Genomic DNA, 22,094 nt, shown 5'->3' on the forward strand with positions numbered 1-22,094 from the left:
CAATATATTGTGCTATTTGTATTTCTAAATTGGATGTTCTGGCAAGCATGGGGTGATTGCATCACATTTAATGCAGAAAAAGTATATCCCATTAAGAAGAGCTAAATCATAGACCATGAAAGCCTTATGAAAACAAGATGACACATATTTGGCTGCTAAGATTAATAAGGAGATGGATGTTCAGTTAATTCAACTAATTTTATCATCTGTAAAAGAATAAATATAACTGTCTGGGAAGGGAGGACATACACCATTTTATGCTCTGCAGACATTGTCATACATAGGGCCTTTACAGGATAGGAATTAATTTCTTTGGAAGTAGCTGAGCGTCCTTTTGTCGCTTCATACTTAAGCTTCATTAGAGAAAACTAACTCTACTTTGCTTTGTGTTTGTTTGGGAGGCCTAGCAATAAAACTTACAAGGTAAGCTTGCAAACTGTTTACTCCAAATGAGAGAGGCCTGAAGCTTCTGTTCTGGTACAAATGAAGTGTTTCCTGAAGGCTTGCCTGTTCAGTACTCCTAAGAAATCATGTGCTTTAGTTGTGGAGTTAATTTGTGTTGGCTGTCCAAAAAAACCCCAAACTCCCCAAAACAAACCACTACTGCAGGAGAGATATGCAGCTCCCAAAAACTAAAGCAGCCGCACACAGGTTGTGTTGTGTTTCTAGCTAAATTTCCTTTCCATTTTCTCTTTCTATCTCTCTGAAAAGTTAAGTAGGCAGTAATTTTTTACCCACTGGCATATAGTTTCCCAGGGAGGAACCTGGATCAGTTCTGTAAACTCTCTGAACAGAAGAATAATTATCAGAGAGAAGACAGCCAGTTAAAATAAATAGGGCTCTTAAGGCATGCTGGCAGCATGAGAGCACAACTGAGCTCCTTTAGAGAATGCTTGGTGAAAGCTAAGCATTCTCTCAAGGAGGATAGGGTCTTAAATATCTTCAGACATTCTGGCACATGAGTGTAAATGGTTTTCCATCACTCAAGTGTTTCAAAAGTATTTTAAAAAGGTTTTTTGGAATTACCCATGTGCTTCCTGCAAATATGATTCTTGTCACAATGTCTGAATTATTTTGCTTTAGTCCTTTTGACAACTTGTTTTTTTTTTTGCATTGTGACATTATTTCTTCTCCAAATCAAGATATTAATTATATCTTGTTAGTCAAGCCCATCCTGTCTTTGTGGCAGTGTTTTCATGTCTCTTCTCCTGACTGCTAGTGGCTTGGAAAAGCAAGACCAAATGCTTACTCTTGTTACATACCCACAGAGCTACACTTGAACAGAGTAGTTTCTTTATTCCTCTTTGATATGAGTGTGAATTTTCACTCAATTTAGTAATCATTTGAATTCCAGTTGGTGTTTCCACATTTTAACTTGTGTTAGTACCTGGACAAAATGTTTAAACTACATGTTAAAGACATGAGTTGTACCAGAATTGATTACTGTATGTAATTAGCTAGTTCCTTTCCACACCAGCAAGGTCAAAAGCAGGGTTTGTACTTTCTAATACTTTCTAATAACTGCTACTGGAGTTGCAGTAATCATGAGATAGTGGCATTCTGTCAAAAATTAAAGCTGAAGGCACCTTTTCTGAAATTGTTTCTGCTTCCTTACATCCTGTCATAAGGGAGGGAGGAGAGATGGCAAAGGTTCGTGCTCATGGAAGAGCAGAGCTGCAAGGAATCCATGATTAGTCAAGCCGTGACAAGTGAGAGGTGGCACCAGCTAATAATCCTTCTGGCACTGGCACGTGGAAACTGTTCCTGCTTATTAGCAACCTGTTCTGGGGCAAGAGAGGGCATATGAGAGCTGCTACTGGCATTCAAGTTAATTTGTTTGGTGTTAAGTGATTGAAAAATAAAAGAGCACATACTTAAAAGGCTTGTACATGGTGCAGTTAGTCTGCTTTGTAAACCTAATGTATATTTTTGGATCCTTTTCTGTATCAACCCAATCATGTGTAATAGTGATCTAAGCTATGTGGTGCCTCTCCTGTTTTAAGAAGTCAATGTCCTCTCATGCTCCTCTGTAGATGAATAGCTCCGCATTTAGTGCGTGCATGGATGGATAGAGTGAGTGATTTGTGCATGCAACACATCATTGAAAGTGCCAAAACCAAATCAGTTTGGTTTTATCTGCTGCTGTTTTGTTTATTCAATTTTGTGGAAGACAGTAGATAAATATGAAAAGTTGTAATACAGTAAGAGAAAAATTTGAGGAAAAAATAGAGGGTTGAAATCATTTATCTTTTTTCCTAGAGTATGAACCCACAGGCATGCTCAGCCATGTTTGCTTAGAGGGAAAACTCAAACTGTGTTAGTTTTTCTTTGGCATAATTTCTGGATGTGGGACTATAGGTATACACAGCTCAATCATGTTAAAATATATGTTGTTGTCGGGGTTACTGCTGTCAGAACTGAGAATGAAATGTGAGAGATGGTTTTGTGGTTCTTTGCTGGCAAAATGGGTGGATGCCTGTGGGCTCTTCCCATTTTCCCATGGGCTGTAATGAGTGAAAGGGCTGGTTTGGGTCTGCTTCAACCGAGTCGCTGCTGCATCGCAGCAGGGGAGCTGTGTGTGGAGGGAGAGGGATGAAGCAGACCTGAAGAATGTGGGAGGACAGGCCAGGAAGCAAGGGCAGCCCTCTCACCAGGACTGGGATGCAACCTCCTGTTGGGGTCCACAGCCAGACCAGGAAGAATGGTTGATGCTTTGTCTTACACTTTTTTCCTTATATGCTATCTTTAATGGTTATTTAATGGTTGTGTGGGGCATGCCTTAGGTTATAGCTTTATGAATCAGTCTGAAAACACCTTTAAAGTTATAGGGAGAAAAAGGAGGGAAATGAAAATGTAGCAAGTGGGAGTACAGCCACAAGGAGTAAGGTGAGGGCAGGGTTTCATGGTGGTGATACATAGCAAAGTACTCTGGTAATCAGGCAGGTTTTCTGACCTAAGCTAACTTTGATCCTTGCTTTGTTTGGGGAAAAGCTTTAGCTTATTTAGAGGACTGCCTCATAACCCCTTTTTATAGCTGCTTGTGTCAGCGCTTTCCACAGCAAACCCTGCATTAGAGTTCTTATAACTCAGCTGTATAAATTTGATCTGGACTTTAAAACTGGCATGTGTGTTCTTGATTTGGAAGCGACTATCAAAGCTGGCTGGCTAATCTGTTGGCTATGTGAATAATATTGCTGTAGTAAAGGCTTGAGGAACACGATACAGCTCTCAGTTTCCATTGAGTGCAGAGGAAGCTTATTTGCCACAAAGAGCAGGTGCTCTGATGCCTTTTTTTTCCTCTCATGCTGAAGTTTTAAGCTGGACCTCAAGTGTCCCAGACATCTCAGGAGTCTGGAGTGTAGGTTTTTGCTTCCTTCCCATCAGGGAAGTAGGTGAGGAGGGGCTTTGGTGAGCCATCCCATTAGGTATATCATGCTGGAGCACTGCGTTACCCTGTCTGTGCTTGTGGTGGTCACTGCTGGCCCTGAGTGTTCCATGCTCAGGCTCTGTGGGTTGTGAGGTCCTGGGGGAGCAGGAGTCAGGTCAGATGTGCAATTTTTGTGGTGGAGTTGGTGCTGCTGCAGAGCATTAGTGTGTCCCTCCCTTGTGTATTGGAGTGAGCCTCTGTTCCTCTTTTTCATTAATTCACCAAAGGGGCACTTCTAGCTTACTTTTAGTTCTACATATGTTTATGAGGTTACTGTTAAAGTAGTGATTATCAGTGCAAGGTGATACTTTGATCAGGTGAAACAAAGCTAGGGATAAACAAAGTAGTAACAGGTAATGGGTGTAAATATTAGCATGAAGTGCATTGTAGCAAGGAGATAAAGCCCTGTGGTTTGAAAAGGCAGGGTGTTGTGTGATAAAAGAGTTTGCCCCTTTGCTTGTGTTGTAATTCTGCAAAGCTCTTCTGTAATGTTCTTTTGCTAAATGACTTTGTTGTGTTTTGGCTTTTCACTTACTTAAAATACTTTATTATAGGGAAAAATGTAGACTAAAAGAGAAGCTGGTAATGACACAAAGATCATTGTCTGGTTGCTTTCTGCTTTGATTATTCATGACTTTAAACTGAATTGCTACAGCCATGGATCAAATGCTTGAGAAGTAAAAATCAAGCTGGAGGGATATCAGCTAGCCCAGGGACTTTTAAATCAAGATCAATAAGTTACATTCTCAGAGAAACTTGCCGATGACATTGAAGGGTGTTTGTGCAATGGGACAACATTATTTACTGTCAGAGTACAGAACAGTTTATTTGGGAAAGTCATTGTGTTGTACCATCATACAATGTTGTTGCAGCTAGCATAGATTCAAGACAAGCAGTTTGGAAAGCACAGAAGGCAGCCTCCATCTTTAGTCAATAGACCTTTGTCCCATGAGTGACTGCAATTTAAGTAATTCATTTATTACTGCATAAAGGCAAAACAGTGACAGCTCAAAGAAGAGTTGCTTGTCAAGTTTTCTTCTTAGTCATGTGAGGGAGAAATAGGTGGTTATGTGTTAAACAGATATTAATTAGGTTGCAAATTGCATTGATTCAGAGATAGATGCACGTATGTGTGCACGCATTCAGTTGCCCTGGAAAGACTCATTCAAAATATCTAATTGAAGCTTAAGAGTAAAGGTAATAAAGCTGTTCGTTATTGCAAGACAAAACAGGCTAAAATTTAGCTCAATAAAACAGTTGTATTCCAGGGTATTCTGGACTGTTTGCATTTCAAAACCTGAATTGTAGAACTGCAATTGAGATGACTTTTTATGCCTTGATTTTGAAGTCTGTCCTGGATCAAGAACTGCTTTACTTTTGTTCTGTTTCCATTTGGAACATAGTTTTGGACAGTATTTGTAGTTTTGGAATTCTGATGTTGAGAACCACAAGAACAACAATCTTTTCTTAATTTTTTCAGATTTTTTTTTGCCAAACTAATCTAACATTAGATGGGTGATTTCACTTGTGTTTGTTAAGAAGCATCCTGTGCATCCCTGCGTGTCACAGGCTGGTTTTTGGCTGTCATCCATGTAGCTGATTGCTGCGGAGGGGCAGAGGTTTCCTGCTGTGGGAGTGAGTGGCCTCAGCAGGTGCCTGGTCATGAAATGTCTCTCCTGCTGGCCTCCCCTTTGGTCTCCAAATGAGTTTTCCAGAGTAGAGCGGCATGGAATTAAGTAGGAGGAAACATTCCTGATTTGGCAATTTTGTAGCTTTAAAGTCTGTGGTGTAACATCCAGGAAAAAAAAGTTTGCTTTTTTTTGTAGCTCTAATTCATGATTGACTTTAAAACCCTGCCTCATAATATACATACAGAATTAAAACAGATCCATCAAGAATTTGAAGAATATTTGTGGTTAGAGGTTAGTTGGATTATTGGATAGCCAGTTTTGTAATTTTATTGCTATATTCTTCTCCATATTTTACTGCTATACTCTTCTCCTGTTGCATTGTTTCCATATGGTGATACAGGCACATGTAATAAAGGCATGTTCTGGATCACTATTTTTTCCAGATAACTCTGTACTTTATGGGTGACTGATGCAGGATAATGTTCCTAAGGTTAAATTTGCACTGTAAGAAAAAAATTACTTGTACAGGACCAAAAAAAAAAAAAAAATCTGTAGGTGATAGTATATAATCTTCAAATGTTATTTATATGTCTTCTTTATCTGCTGGATATTTTTAAAATCTGGGTGGAAAAAAAATGAATAGAATTTATTTCCATTGTGACAAGAAATGTGGGCCAAAAGGGAAAACCTGGACTGGATTCTGGGCGGAGTCCAGAATGGAGTCAGCAAAACAGAAAACCTGGACGGGGTTCCAGGCGGAGTCTGGAATGGAGTTGGCTAATTGGAATATCTATGCAGTTTTGGGTCAAATGTGTACACAGTTTGGCATAGGTCCTCTTTATTTTGTATTCTAATTTAGTGTTTGTAGTGGTAATGTATGGTTCAGCCTCTAAGAAGTGTGAAAAGGGAGGCTCCTAGGGTCTGCAGTCTGGAAAAGATCCTTAATTATTTCAGATGTTCTAATTCCTCCTTCTTTGTTCAGTGTAGATGTTTTCTTTTTTTATATAACTGTGATAATATTCCTCTTGCACTGGTGGTAAAACTGCCCTTGTAGCTTCAGTCCCCCTTCACTATAGGTGCTTCAGAAGCCAGGGTTGCTGAGTGATCTGTGATGGTCAAGCGTGTGAGACAGCCCACTCGGCAGACTTGGTTTGGTCATCAGCAAAACAGTGTGATTTACTGTTCAGCGCTTACTTTATGGGCAATTCAAACCTCTCAGGTCTAGACAGCCATTGGTCCAATCTTTACGCCCCTTAGACTCTGAACCAGCGAAATGCTTGTACTCTAGGTGAGATGTTATTGGTTGAAGCCTCTGTCAGTCAGCCCAGAGGCTGGTTTAGCGAACTGGGCTGGGTTTCTTACTTATAACTGCAGTAGAAATCAGCTTGTACTCCACAGCTGACCAGTACTTTCAGGGAATACTCATGCTCTGGCTGAAATTTCCTAGGAGTATCAGCCTCACCTCTCCTGCTTAATGACTCAGATCTCTTATTCAGAATCAGTAGGTGTTACTTAGAAGTCTTATCCACTCTGTCTAGATAAGGAGATTACTACTCTGGCATCCCTCTGTGTGTGCAGTTCTTCACAGTCTTGTCCAGTAATTTGCTTCAATAGTTTCTCCTCTAAGGCATAACCAGTTCTCTGTCTGTACAGCAGGACCCATGGAGATAGCTAGGGACTTACCACATTTCTCAGGACCTGTTTTTAGGAAATTTCATCCTGGAGTTTTACTGAAATGATTTTACAACTGTCTCCCACATGCGCTTGCAAAGAGTTTCATCCCCTTAGGCAGCAGTTTAAGAATGACCTCTTGAAAGTCTGGTGGTTGGTTGTGGGTTGTTGTGTGCTGGCCAGAATTAAACAGAAATATTTGGCTTTTTTTTTTTAAATTAATAAATTTGTTTTCATTTACATTCCTGGGGATGGTAAGACCTCCCACCCTTCCATGAAAATAGTTACCCTGAAGCCAGCTTTCGAAGTCTTAGTCCTGAGCAGTGTGTGGGTTGCTTCTCCTTTTTTCATCACAAATTACAACATGTCAGCATCATGTGCATTTGCGCACATTCTGAGAAAGCTAAATTTTATTCACAAAGCACAGCGATCCATTTGACCTTTAGCTTTTAGCACTCTTACGTTCCTTTCCCTTTTCCAGACCTTGCTGGCAAATGTCAGCATGCTATAACATATCGGTTTATGGCAGGATCTGTTTATGGCAGGTCCCACCCCTCACCCAAAGGTTTGAGGAGCTTTCCTATAAATAGCTATGTTGGTCATAGCTTTCTATATGCTTGTGAGCTTCCCTGATTGGTGTTTTATAGTAATCAGGCCTCTTAGCTCACAATTTGGGTATGAACACCCAATTTTGGAGGACTTTTGGCTTTTTTGTTGAAGCCTTTTGTAAAAGGATTCACAATGCAACTCGAAATTCTTATCACTTCAGCAAGTCAAATGGTTTTGCTGAAATCAGGGCATCTCCTTTTTCCTTTGCCTCTTACTTTATTTCCTTTCTTTACTGTCTTTTACTTGTTAGCACCCTCTGGTTTCAACTCTGTCTAAAATAGCTATGTTGATTCATAATGCTGGGGGCATGGCTGCTGTTTTGCATCTGAAGATATGACATGTCTTCCTTGATCACAGGCCTCTTCTTTCACCAGGTTAACATCAAATGGGAGAATTTTTCTCATTTTGTTGAACATTTTCTGTGTCATTTTTTATCTGCTCAGGATTGCTACCGCAATCAGCAAGTATGGAATTTATGTTGAAATTCAGTGATGCAGTGAACATGAAATATCTTGGGTTTAGTTTATATGTTGTCAAATGGTAATATTTTTTGAGTTTTGCATTTGCATGTATCTTGCAACATTACACAATATTTTTTCTTAGTTAAAGTATTTCTCTTCAGATGCCATCCAATACATGTCACAGTTCTCATGTATTTCTGGTTGCTTGGATTTTAGGAAAGCCTTAACCATATCAGATAGGCTGATGGGACACCTTCCACTGGTTTACCTTACACAAATGCAGAGACTGAGCCCCTCATATTTCTTAGATTATTACCTCTTTACCCACAGACAGTTTTCAAGATGTAACCTCACTTCTCCTGTTGAAGTGAATGATGTGTAGACTGGTGACTGTACTTTGTAAAGTAACAAGGAACCAAAACTTCCTGGTCCCTACTGCATGAACTAAAACAGGGGCAGTAAAAAAAAAGGACATGAAAACCTTCCTTTGGTGTACCTTTGAAAAGTCACAGAATCATAGAGTTGTCAAGGTTGGAAAAGACCTCTAAGGGTCACCAAGTCCAGCTGTCAAGGTAGCAGCACCATCATGTTAACCACTAAACCGTGTCCTCGGGTGCCTTATCCATGCATACTTTTAACAGGGATGGTGATTCTATTTTCCTGGGAAAGTCTGTTCCAGTGCTTGACAATGCTTTCCATAAAGAAATTTTTCCTAGTATCCAAACTAAACCTCCTATATATAGTATGAGTTGAGTTTGCTCTCATCCTGTCACTTGTTACCTGGGAGAAGGGACTGACTCCCGTTTCACTACACCCTCTTTTCAGGCAGTTGGAGAGAGGGATGAGGTTTCCCCTGAGCCTCCTTTTCTCCAGGCTGAATACCACCACCTCTCAAGTCATGTGCTAAAGTACCGTTTTGGCTCAAGGTGAATTCTACTTTTGGAAATGAAGATCAAGTAATTGTGCTGTTTGCAGCACTTCCCTAAAAGCAGTGATTTCTTCATGCTTGCAGGCAGAGGACAGAGTTGTGAGGTTTTTCATGCCCAGCACCAGCAGCTACAACATCTCTGCTGTAAGAAGATTGCTTTTTCCAACATTTCTGCTGTTGGAAACACAGAGGGAATTTACACCATCCAGGAAGTTTTTTCAGCCTGCTATAAAATGATTAAAAAATTGAGGACCAGGGATATAAATCAGTGCATAGGTCTTACTATGTATTACTTTAATTTCTGTTTCTGTTCTTGGGAACAAAGGTAGTTGCAATTCAGTTGCATCAGATGGAAAGATTGATTTATTGTTCAGTTGGGGCCAATAGTGTGAACTTTAGAGGTTTCTGTTGCAATATTTTTTCATTCAAGTGGACCAAAGGCAGTTGAACTGAACTTTGGCAGTGACCTTGATCAAAGAGTTAGACTTCTCAAGAGGCTTTTCTTATCCTGATCTGAATATACTGCAGGTCATTGGGGCCTGTAAACCTACTGAGAGAAAGTCCAAACAATGTCCTGCAAGCAGCCTGTCTGTGATGTCAAACTTTGACTTTCTAGTAGTTGCAGCTGGGGAAAAGTCAGCTTTACTATTAACATAGTCTTCCTTGCACATGACCAGTCATTGACAAATAAATGAACTTTGAAGAGATTTTTGAGTGGAAAATTTAGACTGGAAAAAGCTGGTTTACAGCTTTTCTTTCTCCTCTTGTGAGAAAAATTTCATGTATGAAGAGAAGGGTGGCTGGAACTTGGAGTGCAGGAAACTGTGAGTGCCTGTCCCTGCTTGTGTCTCTTTGTGGATGTCCATAGCTTCCAGCCAGTAAAGTAGAAGTGGAGTCTGAGTTTGAAAAACAGGCTATACTGTGCAGTTCTTTCCTGTCATTGAAGTGAAATAAGAATGAATACCTATAGGTATTGCAGCAATTTTCACAGGACTCACAAATGAGAAAAGATATCTTGTTTTTTTCTCTTTGCATGAAACAGCACTATGAATAAAATATTGTGATTTTGTGTTCAGTATAAACATAAACCATCCAAGTTTCTCATTTACCATTCTTGTGATGTTTCAGCTTAATGATGGTGGCAAGGCAGCCCAAGCACACGTGGGGATTGGTGATGTGGTTCTCACCATTGATGGGATAAGCACGGATGGGATGACTCATCTAGAAGCACAAAACAAGATCAAGGCATGTACAGGCAATTTGAACATGACTCTGCAAAGGTAAGATAGCTTGTTCTTTTTTTAAGGAGAATTGATTATCCTCCTAACAGTGGTTTGGAGGATAAAAATGTGTAAGTGGTTTGGCAAAGTCTGTGGAGTTAAATGTCAGTGATTGAAAGATGTGCTGCCATAGCCTGTAATCTGTCTTGATTTACAGCATTTTAGAAAACATTTTAGATGTTAATTATGTGGCTTGACAAAGACTTTTTCCAGCTTTATGTCACCTATTCTATTTCCTCTTCCTTTTGAGATTCAGTTTTGTTTAATTAATCTGTTTAACAGCAGGTCTTATTAATGCTTTTTTTCCCCTTCCCCAGGTGATTAGGAACATTTTTTGGGTCAAGTCCTACAGCACCATTCTAACTGGCTAACAGAATGATGGATTTAAATAGTTAACCCTTGGGTTAAATGGATCAAAATGCTTTGTTCAGAGTCTGAGAGATGTTTCCACCATGTAATTTCCACCATGGTGATACTGCCGTGTCACTAAGTAGCTGCCTCCCTTTGCTAATTGAAGTGCCTGCTGTAGAAGTTACAGCTTGGCCCAGTCTCATTACTAAATCATAGAGTTTATTGAATCCCAGCATATCTCTGATATAGCCTGGGGCTCTGTTTTGGGAGTTGTTGCAGGAGGGGAGCAGGATGCTCATGTATGGGTTATTGAACCTGAAGAAGAACAAGCAGCAGCCAAGCAATAAATTCCTCCAGGTCTCAAAAGCCTCCCAGGGCTAAATGTTTTTTTGTTAGAAGACTGCTGTTTTGATTCAATGATGTGAGTGAACATATTGGAGAAGATTGTGAATCCATCACACAGGGAAAAGCATCTCTTCTTGTTTTCAAAGAGAACAGCAGCAGTTTTAGGCCATGACTGCTGTTCAGGCTTGCCTTCAGCAGTGCACAATTCTTTGATGAGCGTTGGTTGAGGTCCATACCATATCTCTTCACCAGTTACTGACTGTTTCTTTGTGGCAAATTATCCTCCCCTTAATGAAAGGACTACGTCTTTCAGTGAGTTAATCAGTATTAGAATAAAAAGATATGACGTGGTTGCAGATCTGACAAAAATCTATCTCCAGGGTGGCAGTGCTTGTTCCCAGCCCTAAGTGCCATGTATTTGAATGGTTGTGTGAGTGCTTTATTTCTTCTCTTAAGAGGCTGCAGTGCTTGTTGTTTCTTGTTTTTCCTGTTTTCCTGTGCTTTGGTGCTTAGCTACCCTGACTAAGGGATTCCCTTTGCTCAGTCTGAGGAAGAGAGTACCTTGTGGTGTGGTTCATGCCTAGGGCATCTCCCTGAGTGAAACTTGTAAAGGTGGCATTAAAAGTTTCTTGATGAAAGACAGGTATTATACCTGCTCATTAGAAGAACTACATGTTGTATCAAGTGTGTCATTTGCTTTTCTGACTCCCAAGGAGACCTGCAGGTTGCTCAGAAATGCACTTTCCAGGACCCACTGAGTCACTGAAGCAGGAGGATGGGTTTGGCCCACTTTCTCCTGTCACCATAATTTTTATGGGCAGGGTTAATATCAGCTATAGAAAAGTCATGGCAGGTGTGTCCCAGTCAGGTATTAACTTGTCTGAGGCTGCTTCTGGTTAGGTATAGAGATGAGTGGTTTGAAAATCAAATTAATAATGAGTTAGCCTGATCCCCTGCTGTTCTCAGCCTTCCCACCTAGTGTAGCATCTGACTCACCAGTGCTGGCTACCTGACAGCTGAAGGCTAAGTCAGGATCAGACTATCAGTGATCAAAGGAATAGCCTTGGTCCTGGCATCTGGGGGTGTGACAGATGTGTCTTGTGGCTCTGCTGCTTTGCAGTCTCCTGGTCTAAGCTGTTTTGAATTCTGTCTGTATCCCAAGAAACCAAAGGTGTAGGCAGTGTTCTTCTGGTTCCTCTGCCTGTGAATATTTTCTTGCCCTGCTGTTTAACAGATCTGCTTTGGTTGTTTATTTGTTCTTTATAGCCTGGAAGAAGAGGCTTCTTGGAGTCAGACTCACTCCTGCTAACTGGAGATGCTGGCTGCCCATGGGAAGGGAGCTTGAGAGTATAAACAGGGTGGCAAGATAAGCCATTTTAATATTGAGTGTTCTCTATAATTATATTCTTTTGTTCTTGCCTCTTCTCCCAAAATAAAACAGAAAGAAATAAAATGTTTTAAGCTGTTACTGTTCACATGCAAGATTAAGGAGATATTGTCAATGTGAAGCAAAGCTGGCCTTCAAAATATGGGTTGGTGCCATAGAATAGGAAAATCTAAGACATTTTATTTTACTATTACTGCTTTTTATTTATCTTTCATTTTTACTTCTGAGATTTTATCTACTTTCACACAGTCTGCTGGTAGTTTGAACTACAATGCAAGGATGTTGAGGTTAGTTTTGAAAGAGTCAATCAATTCTGAGATACTGCCCTGGCTTGCTGCTGCTTTAGAAGAACACAATGGTTAGTGGTGTTACTTTGAGCATGTACTCCAGCACCCAGTTTGCACAGTGGTCAGGGCATGGTGACACTTCACCTTTTAAAAGCTGCAAAGGAAACTCCTGTAGTCTATGGCAAAGCAAGAGAGGAAATTCTTTATTATCAGATTCCTTATCATAAATATTTTAACTTGATAGTTAACCTACTTAGGTTTTCACTTGGCTTCCTCTCTTCTTACAAAGTAGAAAAAATAAAATTAAGATAAACTGAACAAGGGGCAAAAAGTAGCTTGTCTGGGAGGTTGGAAGGGGTAGTTAAAGTAGTGCCTTCAAAACTTTTACTTACAGGTTTAAAGCAGTATATTTATGTAGGCAGAAATGCATGTACCCCTTGTGGAAAAACAATTTAGTTGTTTTGTAACTTGTAATTGAATGTTGGCAAAATATTTCAAGGGCAAATAAAAGCTTCCCTTTGTTCCATGTAAGGCAATATATGGCAGCTAGGTTTTTTTAAACATGAAATTGTTGTGTGCCCTGGAAAGGAACTGGAGGTGCAGCTGACACAATTGCATCTCCACTTTGCTTAGAGATTGCTCAACTACAAATGGACAAAATTGTGCTTTGCCAGCCCTGTGTGTACTACTAGGTGCTTAACATTTGAATGTGTTGGCATGTATTTTCAGGTGTAGGTCTTTAAAATCAGTAAGATCTGTAAACAAGTCTCATTGTTTAGTACAGAAGTTATATCTTTTTTTTCAGTTCTGAAATGAAATTTGAATGTAGGCATTTATTTGCTCATTTTTCATCTTATGTTGTAGGTACACAGGTTGTAGTAATTGGGGTGGGGCTGTGGCCAGCCTCATCCCCAGTGGGTGCAGCTGTGAGCAGCAGGTGAGCAGCACTGACAGCAATGAGCCATGGAGTGCCCAGGGGCACTGACCCATCACCACAGGGAGCAGAGGGCACACAGGGGCAGGGCATGGACATGAGGGGATAAAAGGCTGGGCTGAAGAACAAGAAGGGCAGATGCTTTCAGCCTTTCTGGAGTGGTGTGGTATTAGTCTGTATGGGTTGAAGTCTTTTGGTAGTGTATGGTGTGACTGTGTATCGTGGCCATCTCAACTGCAGCATTATATGACTCAAAAATACGGAGTGTGTTTTTTTTCTCTACTTTTTATTTTGTAACTTGTGATTTTAGCTTCTTGATAGATCTCCTCCCCTCTCCAGTTTTTGTTTCTATTCATCCCTCCCTTTCTGAGATCTTGCTCTTTTGCACCCCAATATTTCATTTTCATCTAAAGCCATTCCAGTTTCCCATGAGGACAGATGGAAGCCAGATGCTTGCTTTTTTGATATATTTTCAAGTTCAGTAACTTAGCATGGACTTTTATAAATAAATCTCTAAGTTGCTGAGCAGCTAAAAGCCACCACCTATTTTTAAAATATTATTTTTGGGGACTGTTTCTCCAGAGATTTGCCTTGATGATTCTTTGGGACTGAGAAGGATAAAGAATTGTGGATTTCTACAGATGAATGAGATCATGATAGCTATGAAACTTCTGGGAAAAGTGTCAGCAATTCAGGGGTAAAAGTAAAAGAGAAAAGATGGAAAGTCTTGGGCTTTGCTTTTCCTATAATGATAGAGAACATATTTATCTCTCTATTTAGTTAAATGGATCTGCATGGGTATAGTTTGCTTAGTGAAGAAATTTCTTTCACTCTCTTTATGAATTTACTAATTTAGGCCTTGAGATTACTTGGCATGGGAAGTGAAAGGGGGGTTCTCCAGGTTGTTTACTCCTCTGTTGCTATATTGCAGTGCTTTTTTGTTTGTGTGAGGAATTTTTTCTGCTGCATTAAGCTGGCAGTGAACAGATACTGTGGTTGTGATTCCAGCTCTTCAGTGGAGGAGCACAGCTGCTACAAAGCAATAGATGAATTTCAGTGGTGGCCATGGGTTTGTTGGGATTTTTTTTCCTAAACCTTTTTAAAGCATGGGATTGCCCAAGTGTCATAGGGGAAGCTGGGGCCTCCTGGGTATTCTTGATGTCCTACAGGACTCAGACAAAATTGAGATGAGCCATAGGGCTGAGTTCTGCAGTTGGTAAACTCAAAAGCCATGACATTTGTTTTAGCTGCCTGCCTGAGTGGGAATCTTTATCATACTGTCCTCCCTTATCTTTTTGGTTTTTCTTTCAGGAAGCATGAAGTCTAGGCTTTTAGCTTAAGGGCAGCTGAAATTCTCATGATTTAAGATGGGGTAAGCAAGAAAAAATGTTATGGACCATTTGAATTCTATTTTCTAAGATATTTTTTCAAGTTAACCAATTTGGAAAGGGTTTTCAGCAGTAAGACTAGCTTAGTATGCTTTTTTCTTACTATTTTTTGTTTAATTTACAGGCTTCGCTTTAGATGATGGTTAAAACTCATGTTTCAGTTCTATGAGTCATAGGTTCCTTGGGTGGGTATTTTGTTTCCCTAAACCATATATGGACGAGCCTGAGGAAAACTATTATAAGAATGCATTCTGAAGTCTTAGACTTTTCTCCCAACTTCAGTCATCATCATTTCCCTTACAAAGGTATTTTGACTTTAGTTTGGTTCTTCAGTGATTTGCTTTTTTAGAAAAACATAAGCTTTGTTGTCCTATGTCAGTTGAACAGAGACATTAATAATTGGTTGAAAGACACCACAGCTTCCAAGTAATTTTTTCAAAATCTGAAAATGTGGGTTTTTTTTCTTTAATTATTTTTGTATTGCTAATTCTTATGTGACTTGTTTCAGGAATGTAAAAACTAAATGCTGGATGATTAAGGAACTAATTTCTATAATTTCTTTTTAATTGAGAGAGTTGAGACAGAAAATTTATAGAACTGAGTTGAGGCAGTATGGCTTGGCATATGTAAACAAACTGTATATTTGTAGGTCAAATGCTGCTCAAAACCTTTGACAACTTATTCCCCAAGGCTAGTTTATTATTTGCAGTCATTAATACTAATTTTCAGTGCTTATGCCTGAAAATAACTAGGTGAAAAACAGTGCCTCCCAAACAGACACTCCCTTCTGTTGTTTAGCCATGTCACTAAGCTTTGAGGTGGCAGCTGTACAGGTAGCTCACTCAGTGGAGCCTGGGGAGACTTCAGGCAATCCTGGAGAACTTTCTGGTTTTGACCATGGCCTTCTTGTGCTGTGCATTGCAATGCAGTCAGCTGAGTTGTCTTAAGTCCTCCTGGTTTATCTCGCTCTGAAATTAAGTGATATTGGGTTAAAACATTGTCCAGAGTATTCAAAGCTGGTGAATGACGCTGGGGTTTTTTTTCATCCAAAAGTTGTTTTATAAATCTATGCACTTGTTGGAAGCAAGATAGGAACCTTTTGCTCCTAATTTAGGAGCTGAGCAAGTTTAGCTAGCTAAGCCATGCCTTTGGAGAGCCTGCCCACACACTAAATAAATGGAAGGGTACAGCTCTTGCTTCCAGCTGAAATTCAGAGTTGTACGTAGCACTTTGCTGCTGGTCAGGTAGCAATTAGAAGAACCACAGAACATGCTGCAGCTAAGTGACTCCAACAAACTAAAGGCTTGCTTGGAAGTTCAAAGGAGAGTTGCTGGGATCAAAGAGGAAGGTTGCAGGGTAAAAACCAAGAGTTCAGTGACTTGTACAGGGTGATACCTACCCATCTGCCAGGAAAATGGGTGGGACTGAGGACAAGTTAAGCAACACTAATAGCAGCCTTTCTCACACTGTGTGCCTTAGAGTTTTGCTGGGAATCTTTAGAGCAGAAAAAGATTTGTAAAGGCTGTGCAGTTTCTTCAGGTTGCTGCTGTAAGTGGCATAGGAACATAAATATAGTAGTAAATATAGATGGTGGATAATGGCAAGTGCCAAAGGCAGATTGCTATTTACTAAACATCAAAATATTTCCTTCAAATTTAAGTTTAAAGATGTCTTTTCATTTTTAAATTCCAGGGGTACGTTCCCCTCTGGATCCCATATAGTTAATACCACCTCAGGAAATTGAAAATCAAGCAAATGGAGGTTAAAGGAGAAACATTAACATAATGGGTGTTTTGGTTTGTTTGGGTTTTTTTTTTTTTTTTTTTTTTTTTTTTTTTTTTTTTTTTTTCATTTTATTTTTCGTTTGTTTGCCACCAGGGAAATGCAAAACATCACCTGAGTTGCAGCAATTGCAGCCATTTTACTGTTATGTTTTTTGAGGTTTTGTCTAGATAACTGTATCGTGGTGGGTTAAACCAAGGGCAGTCAGATTAGGGGGGTATTTAAAAATGTCACCTTTTGTGTGAAAATGAGGAAGCCATCATCAAGAAATTCTCTCACAACCTGAGAGCTTGTAAGCTCAATTGGGGATAAATTTTCAAATTCCTGTCCTCATACTCCAAGTCCTTAATGGAATCAAGGTTAGTAAGGTTGCTTGGGAGAGTAGCTCAGATGTTATAATCAGCCGAAGCTGATAGAAAGCTGGGGAGGAGATCAATTGGGGCATCACTCTGAAGGGTAGTGAGTCATTGTAGTGGAGGTTTGCACCTGAGAGTCCATTGTGAAAATGGAGGATAGTTTTGGATCCTAGAAGTTCCCATCTGTTTGCAGTGGATCATGTGGTAACTGAAGTGGCTTAATTGGTCATCTTGGTTTTTTTTTTTGCTTAACCAGTGAGAAACATCTGGGCCATTGCTTTATACGAACTGTTGCATGGCACAGATGTCTGACAAATACAGCAAAAAGTAATTCTGAATTTGACTCCTAATTTGTTTCCTAAAAATACTTCTTGTTTTCAGACAGGGAAGTAAAGTTGGGGTTGGTTTGTGGGTTTTTTTGCTTGTTTTTGAGGTTTTTAGTGTTTGTTTGAGTGATTTTGCTGACCCTATGGATGTTTGTTTTAAAGCCTGAAACCATGCATATCTTTCAGATATGTTGGGATTAGCATAAAAAAATGCTTATCACATGTTATTATATAGACTGCATTCTTTCTTTCCTATATTTAAAATCAATATGAAAATACTTACCTTCCATTGTAGTTCTGCTATAGGGATTAAACCACTCTGATGTACAATGATGCTTTTAGAAAACAGTGATGAAATTGTTAAAGCAAAAAACTGCAGTGCAAAAACCATGGCTTTACACAAGCTGATCATTAGAAAGGTAATATCTTTGACTTGATGTTTAGGTGTATGGTAGTTTAGAAGCCTTTTTTCACTCTATTATAAAACTAAAATAAATCTGTACTCTGGTTAGATCTGACACAGTTGATTTCTGTCTGTGAAGACAAGAACAGTGAAGGTTTATTCACATATATGTTTCCTGTAATGACATAATTCAGTAGGAAGTATCTGGAAATTAGATAATCTTACTTGAATTTGGCATGTGCTAGATGGACAGTGTGCCTCAGTATGCAAGGTGGGGTTGGGCTTGCAGTGCTGTGCCTGATGGATAGAAGACATGATAAATGACTGCTTGTGATTTAGAATAACTTTCTGAAATACCAATAGCTTTCTTCTGTCTTACAGAATTAAAAAAAAAAAAACAAAACACAACTCAAATCTGAGTTAAGGAGTATCTCTGTGGACAGCAGGGAATTGCTTAATGAACTCCACATTGCTTGGTTCATATGCTCTTTGCTGTAAGCAAGAAGTAAGGTTTGCAAGCTGAAATTTAATACAGAAAACATCTAGGCTGAGTGAGGTTGTGACTTGCGTTACTATGAGTCTGACTGTTACTTAACAGCATTTTCCAGTTTGCAAACCCCTTTAAGTTAGTGTTGCTTTATATTCTGCATGTTGCAGAGCCTTCTCATTGCTGTTGAAGGGTGGAAGCAGAATGTGAGATATGTGCTCAAATACCACCGCATTAGAGATCTTTAGTAACATAGATGCTTCTAAGGAGTAGATTGAATGTGTTTCCCAAACACTAAATATATGTATTTTAGGAAGGTAGGAACACAACTAAGCTAACATTCGTTATGGAAATGTAAAAAAAAACAACTCTTGAAAACCACAGGAATTAATTCTGCTGACTGTGATATACAATAAAGCTTCTGCTTAAGGGGGGTACAAGTGCCAACTTCCTACACAATGGGAAAACTGACAGGGCAATATTAAGTCGTTTCTGCCAACCTTTCTGTGGCAATTACATGCCAGGTGCTTTGGACTATACCACTGCTGCCAAGAGCTGTTGAGGCTGTGTAAGAACAATCCAGGCACTTTTTACTTTTCATTATCTCTTCACACAGGAGATGCTGAAAGGCATGTTGATTTCTGGGGATGGGGAGGAAGGGGGCATTGGTTTGGGGTTCAGTTTGGGTTTGTTTTAGAAAAGTGCAGACATGGAGCTGTGGAGTAGTTCAGATACTGAAGACTGATAGGAAAGCAATGTTGTTTGCTCTTAGTGTGATTTCCTGGCTAAGTCCTGCTTTTTAGTTTTTCTGAGGAAAAGGTTCATAGCTGTGTTTCAGGAAGTTCTTTTGGTTACTGCTTTCCTCCCATTTATACATAATCCCCAGAGGGGAGTGTAGGTTTGTTTTTTTTCTTTAATGAGTTACAGAAAGCCATCAGAAAAGTGATATTCCTAGGTTTTTGTTACATTTTATTTCATTTGAAGTGATTTTAATGAAGTTCTATTCTCCAGGAGGCCTTTGATGCAATTCTGGCTTTCATTTCCTTATTTTCTAATGGACTTCCGTGATATTCATGGTGACAAGTCACCAATATCCCATAAGCACTGCAGCGTAATGTAGAAAAACATATTTTTGTTTCTCTAGTAATATTACCTGCTGTAGGCAGCAGCTGATTACAGCTATTTTAAAATCCTGTATTACTTGAAAAATGTCCTCCATTACTGATCTTACTGTATCAGGTGGGTTTTTATTTGTCAGAACTGATGTAGCAGTTAAGCATAGCTTCTAAATTTTTAGTTCCATTTCTGTTTTTGCAGCAGACTTGGCTGGGCTTTAATGTTTGGTTTCCTAAACTAGACATTTCCTCTTAAGCAGGTAACCTTTATTTGCCTTTCACATAGATCTGATCTTGATAGCCATCGAGGCTGTGAGGGCTTCAGTAGAAGATACTAAGAAAAATAAATTATCATGCTAATAAATCAGGGATGACTATTACCAGTTATTTTTGCTTAATTCCTTGTGAAATAAAGTCTGTGTTCTTGTGGGAACACAAACTCCCCTCAAATAGTCTCTTGTTGTTAAGAGCCCCATAGGCAAACACTGCTTGTTGGAGTTCTTTTTAGATTTTGTTTATGATGTAGATCTGCTAAATCTGATGTAGATCCTTTCAACTGTTACATGTATTTTGGTTTTGGAGTGCAAATACGTTTCATTTCCCAAAGTGAAGTTTCCTACAACAAAATAAAACTTGAGGAGAGGTGGGCACCTGAGTGTTCCAATGAAACACTGTAGAGTTCTGTGGCCCAGTAAAATAGACCTGAGTTTTTCATCTTGTGATGCTGCTGTTAGTTCAGTATTAGGAGCGAAATCCAGCTTTGCCGTGTGATTGACTAACAAAGAGCAGTGTATAAATTGGTGTGGGTGTTTTTTTCTTTTTAAATATCCCTGCTGCATCACATTTTCCAGCAGGGTGTGTTTTGGCCTGACACTGAATAGGATGTGTTTCAGTGGATGTGTTCTGGACTGAACACTTAGCCTGAAAAATAACAAGAGAATAAAAACCAGTAGGGATTGCTTTGTCTGTGTATTGTATCAGTGAACCTGTTAGTCTGGTATCCAGACCCACTGTGGCTGCTTTTCGATGATTCAGTGTGAGGGGGGAGTGAGAACTAAACCCTGCCTTGTAACACCTGCATGGTGAGAACCTGGGTGCTTACACAAGACATGTGGGTTTGATTATCATAAACACCTGTAACTAATAATTAAACTGGGGTCTTATAGGCGTTGTGTCATGTATCTATCAACATAATTCTTGTCTCAGACAGGCTAACAACATTGCGGTGTTTTTGTTGTATGGAGATGAAAAATATTTTCTCACACTGTTTTTTTTTTTTCCCCGCAGTTGCTCTTTCCTCCAACTTCGGCGCACAGTGTATCCCCACTTTTACCTAATTCACAGTGAGTTGTTCAGGCAGAAAGTCAGACAGTTTTCTTTACTTATTTCTGTGCACCCTCTCTGCTTTTGGGAGGGTCTGCACCAGATCCGCGCCTTTGTCATCTTTGTGGTTTGAGGCTTGAGACAGGAAGTCTTCAGGATTCATCTGACACTTCAGTTTAGTCACAGCTGAATCCTTATTCCCACCAGGGGGAAAAAAAAAAGCCCTTTGTCTTGTCAGTTTCTCATGTGCACATTCTTTCATTCATGGCGATGCAGCAATTTCTGGCCTTGAAAGGACTTTGGTTCCCTGCTGGGGCAGAGGCCCAGAGGACATGCTTTCCTCCTGACCTCACCGTGCTTCTGGTGAGTCCTGTGTTGCAGCCTCTGCCCAAAAAGCGCTCAGAAAGGAAGGTTTCTCTTCCTTCCTGTGATGAGTGAGGAGGTTTGAAAGACCTTATCTCAACTTCATAAAAATTGTGAATCAGGTTAAAAGGCCCTTTTAACCTGATGCATTTGTTTGGTGTTTGTGCCACAATCCTCCTCTGTCTTGCACGTGACCCGACACCACTGGCTGCTGCTGGAGATGTCAGATCCTTGCTCCCCCCATTCCCAAGGCAACTAATCAATACAAGGCAAGTGTTCCTGCCAGATTCAGGGAGCTCTGAGAAGTGGGAATTGGGATGTTAAGAGAAGCAGGGAAGCAATTGTCAGTAAGAATACTATGTTTCAAAGTGGCACATCTGCAGCACAGAGATGTTAGGGTTGGATCGTTGTGCTGAATGAGATAAGCTATTGAAGTATCTCAAGAACACTTTAGGTAATAATTTGTCCACTTAAAAATCTGGGCAGTTTTCTTCACTTGTGTAAATTCTCAAAATGGAACTCGTGGATACAGTGAGGGACTTGTGACTACTTGAACCAGACCTGAACCTGGATTGTTTGTTTTTACTTAGTGACATCTACTTATTGTATAAATTGAATAAATTATTCTTGTTCTTACTTATTTTCTCAGTTTAGGCTTAATTACACTTGATGCTAACAGTGTTTGATTCCTACTTTGTAAAACACTGGTGCATGTTAAGCTTTAACTTTTTTCCAGCATTCCTGTGGCTGTTTTAGCTGAGCAGAGTTTGTCTGTTAACATGAAATCTGCAAATCATTTCAATCTCTCTTATATTTAAATTTACAACAGATTTATATGCTTTCATATTTTGGAATCTTCGATATTCTGCTTAATGCCTTAAACTTCTAAGTTTATGATGTCTGCTGAGTATTTTCTCCCACGGTTTTGGCAAGCCTCAATTTCCTCACATTTTGAACTTTTGCCAAGATACAATTTGAATATAACTTGGAAAACCCCAACAAAACAAACAACAAAATCCCATGGAAGTTTGATGTCATGTTTATGTGGGTGTGGCTGAGGACGAAATCTTCTAAAATAAAATAAATGTGCACTGTGAGAGACAGAAACTTTATAGAGAATCTATGTCAGCAGCTAAGACTGGTTTGAAGCTGATGTTTGATGTTGCTTTATGTTTGAAATAAACTCTTCACCAAACACTTAGATGGGTTTTATGTGAGGCAGTTATTTGGGGGGATTGCT

At 39.6% G+C, this 22,094-nt stretch overlaps 1 protein-coding gene and 1 long non-coding RNA gene across 7 annotated transcripts in view; both read left to right on the top strand.

The window, feature by feature from the left end:
• The window catches only part of PDLIM5 (PDZ and LIM domain 5), a 126,274-nt gene that overhangs the window by 32,134 nt on the left and 72,046 nt on the right, over positions 1 to 22,094 (top strand). For all 6 annotated transcript variants that reach the window (XM_064416986.1, XM_064416987.1, XM_064416984.1 and 3 more), the window contains exon 3: positions 9,856 to 10,007. In XM_064416986.1, coding sequence (XP_064273056.1) covers positions 9,856 to 10,007 — 152 coding nt within the window. The remainder of the gene's footprint in view (positions 1 to 9,855; positions 10,008 to 22,094) is intronic.
• Positions 13,478 to 14,652, top strand: LOC135298876 (uncharacterized). The gene is made up of 3 exons (XR_010360937.1): positions 13,478 to 13,575; positions 13,894 to 14,008; positions 14,623 to 14,652. It is a non-coding gene; the product is annotated as an uncharacterized LOC135298876 (long non-coding RNA).

Source organism: Passer domesticus, chromosome 4, assembly GCF_036417665.1.
Source record: "Passer domesticus isolate bPasDom1 chromosome 4, bPasDom1.hap1, whole genome shotgun sequence".
Classification (NCBI taxonomy): Eukaryota; Metazoa; Chordata; class Aves; order Passeriformes; family Passeridae; genus Passer; species Passer domesticus.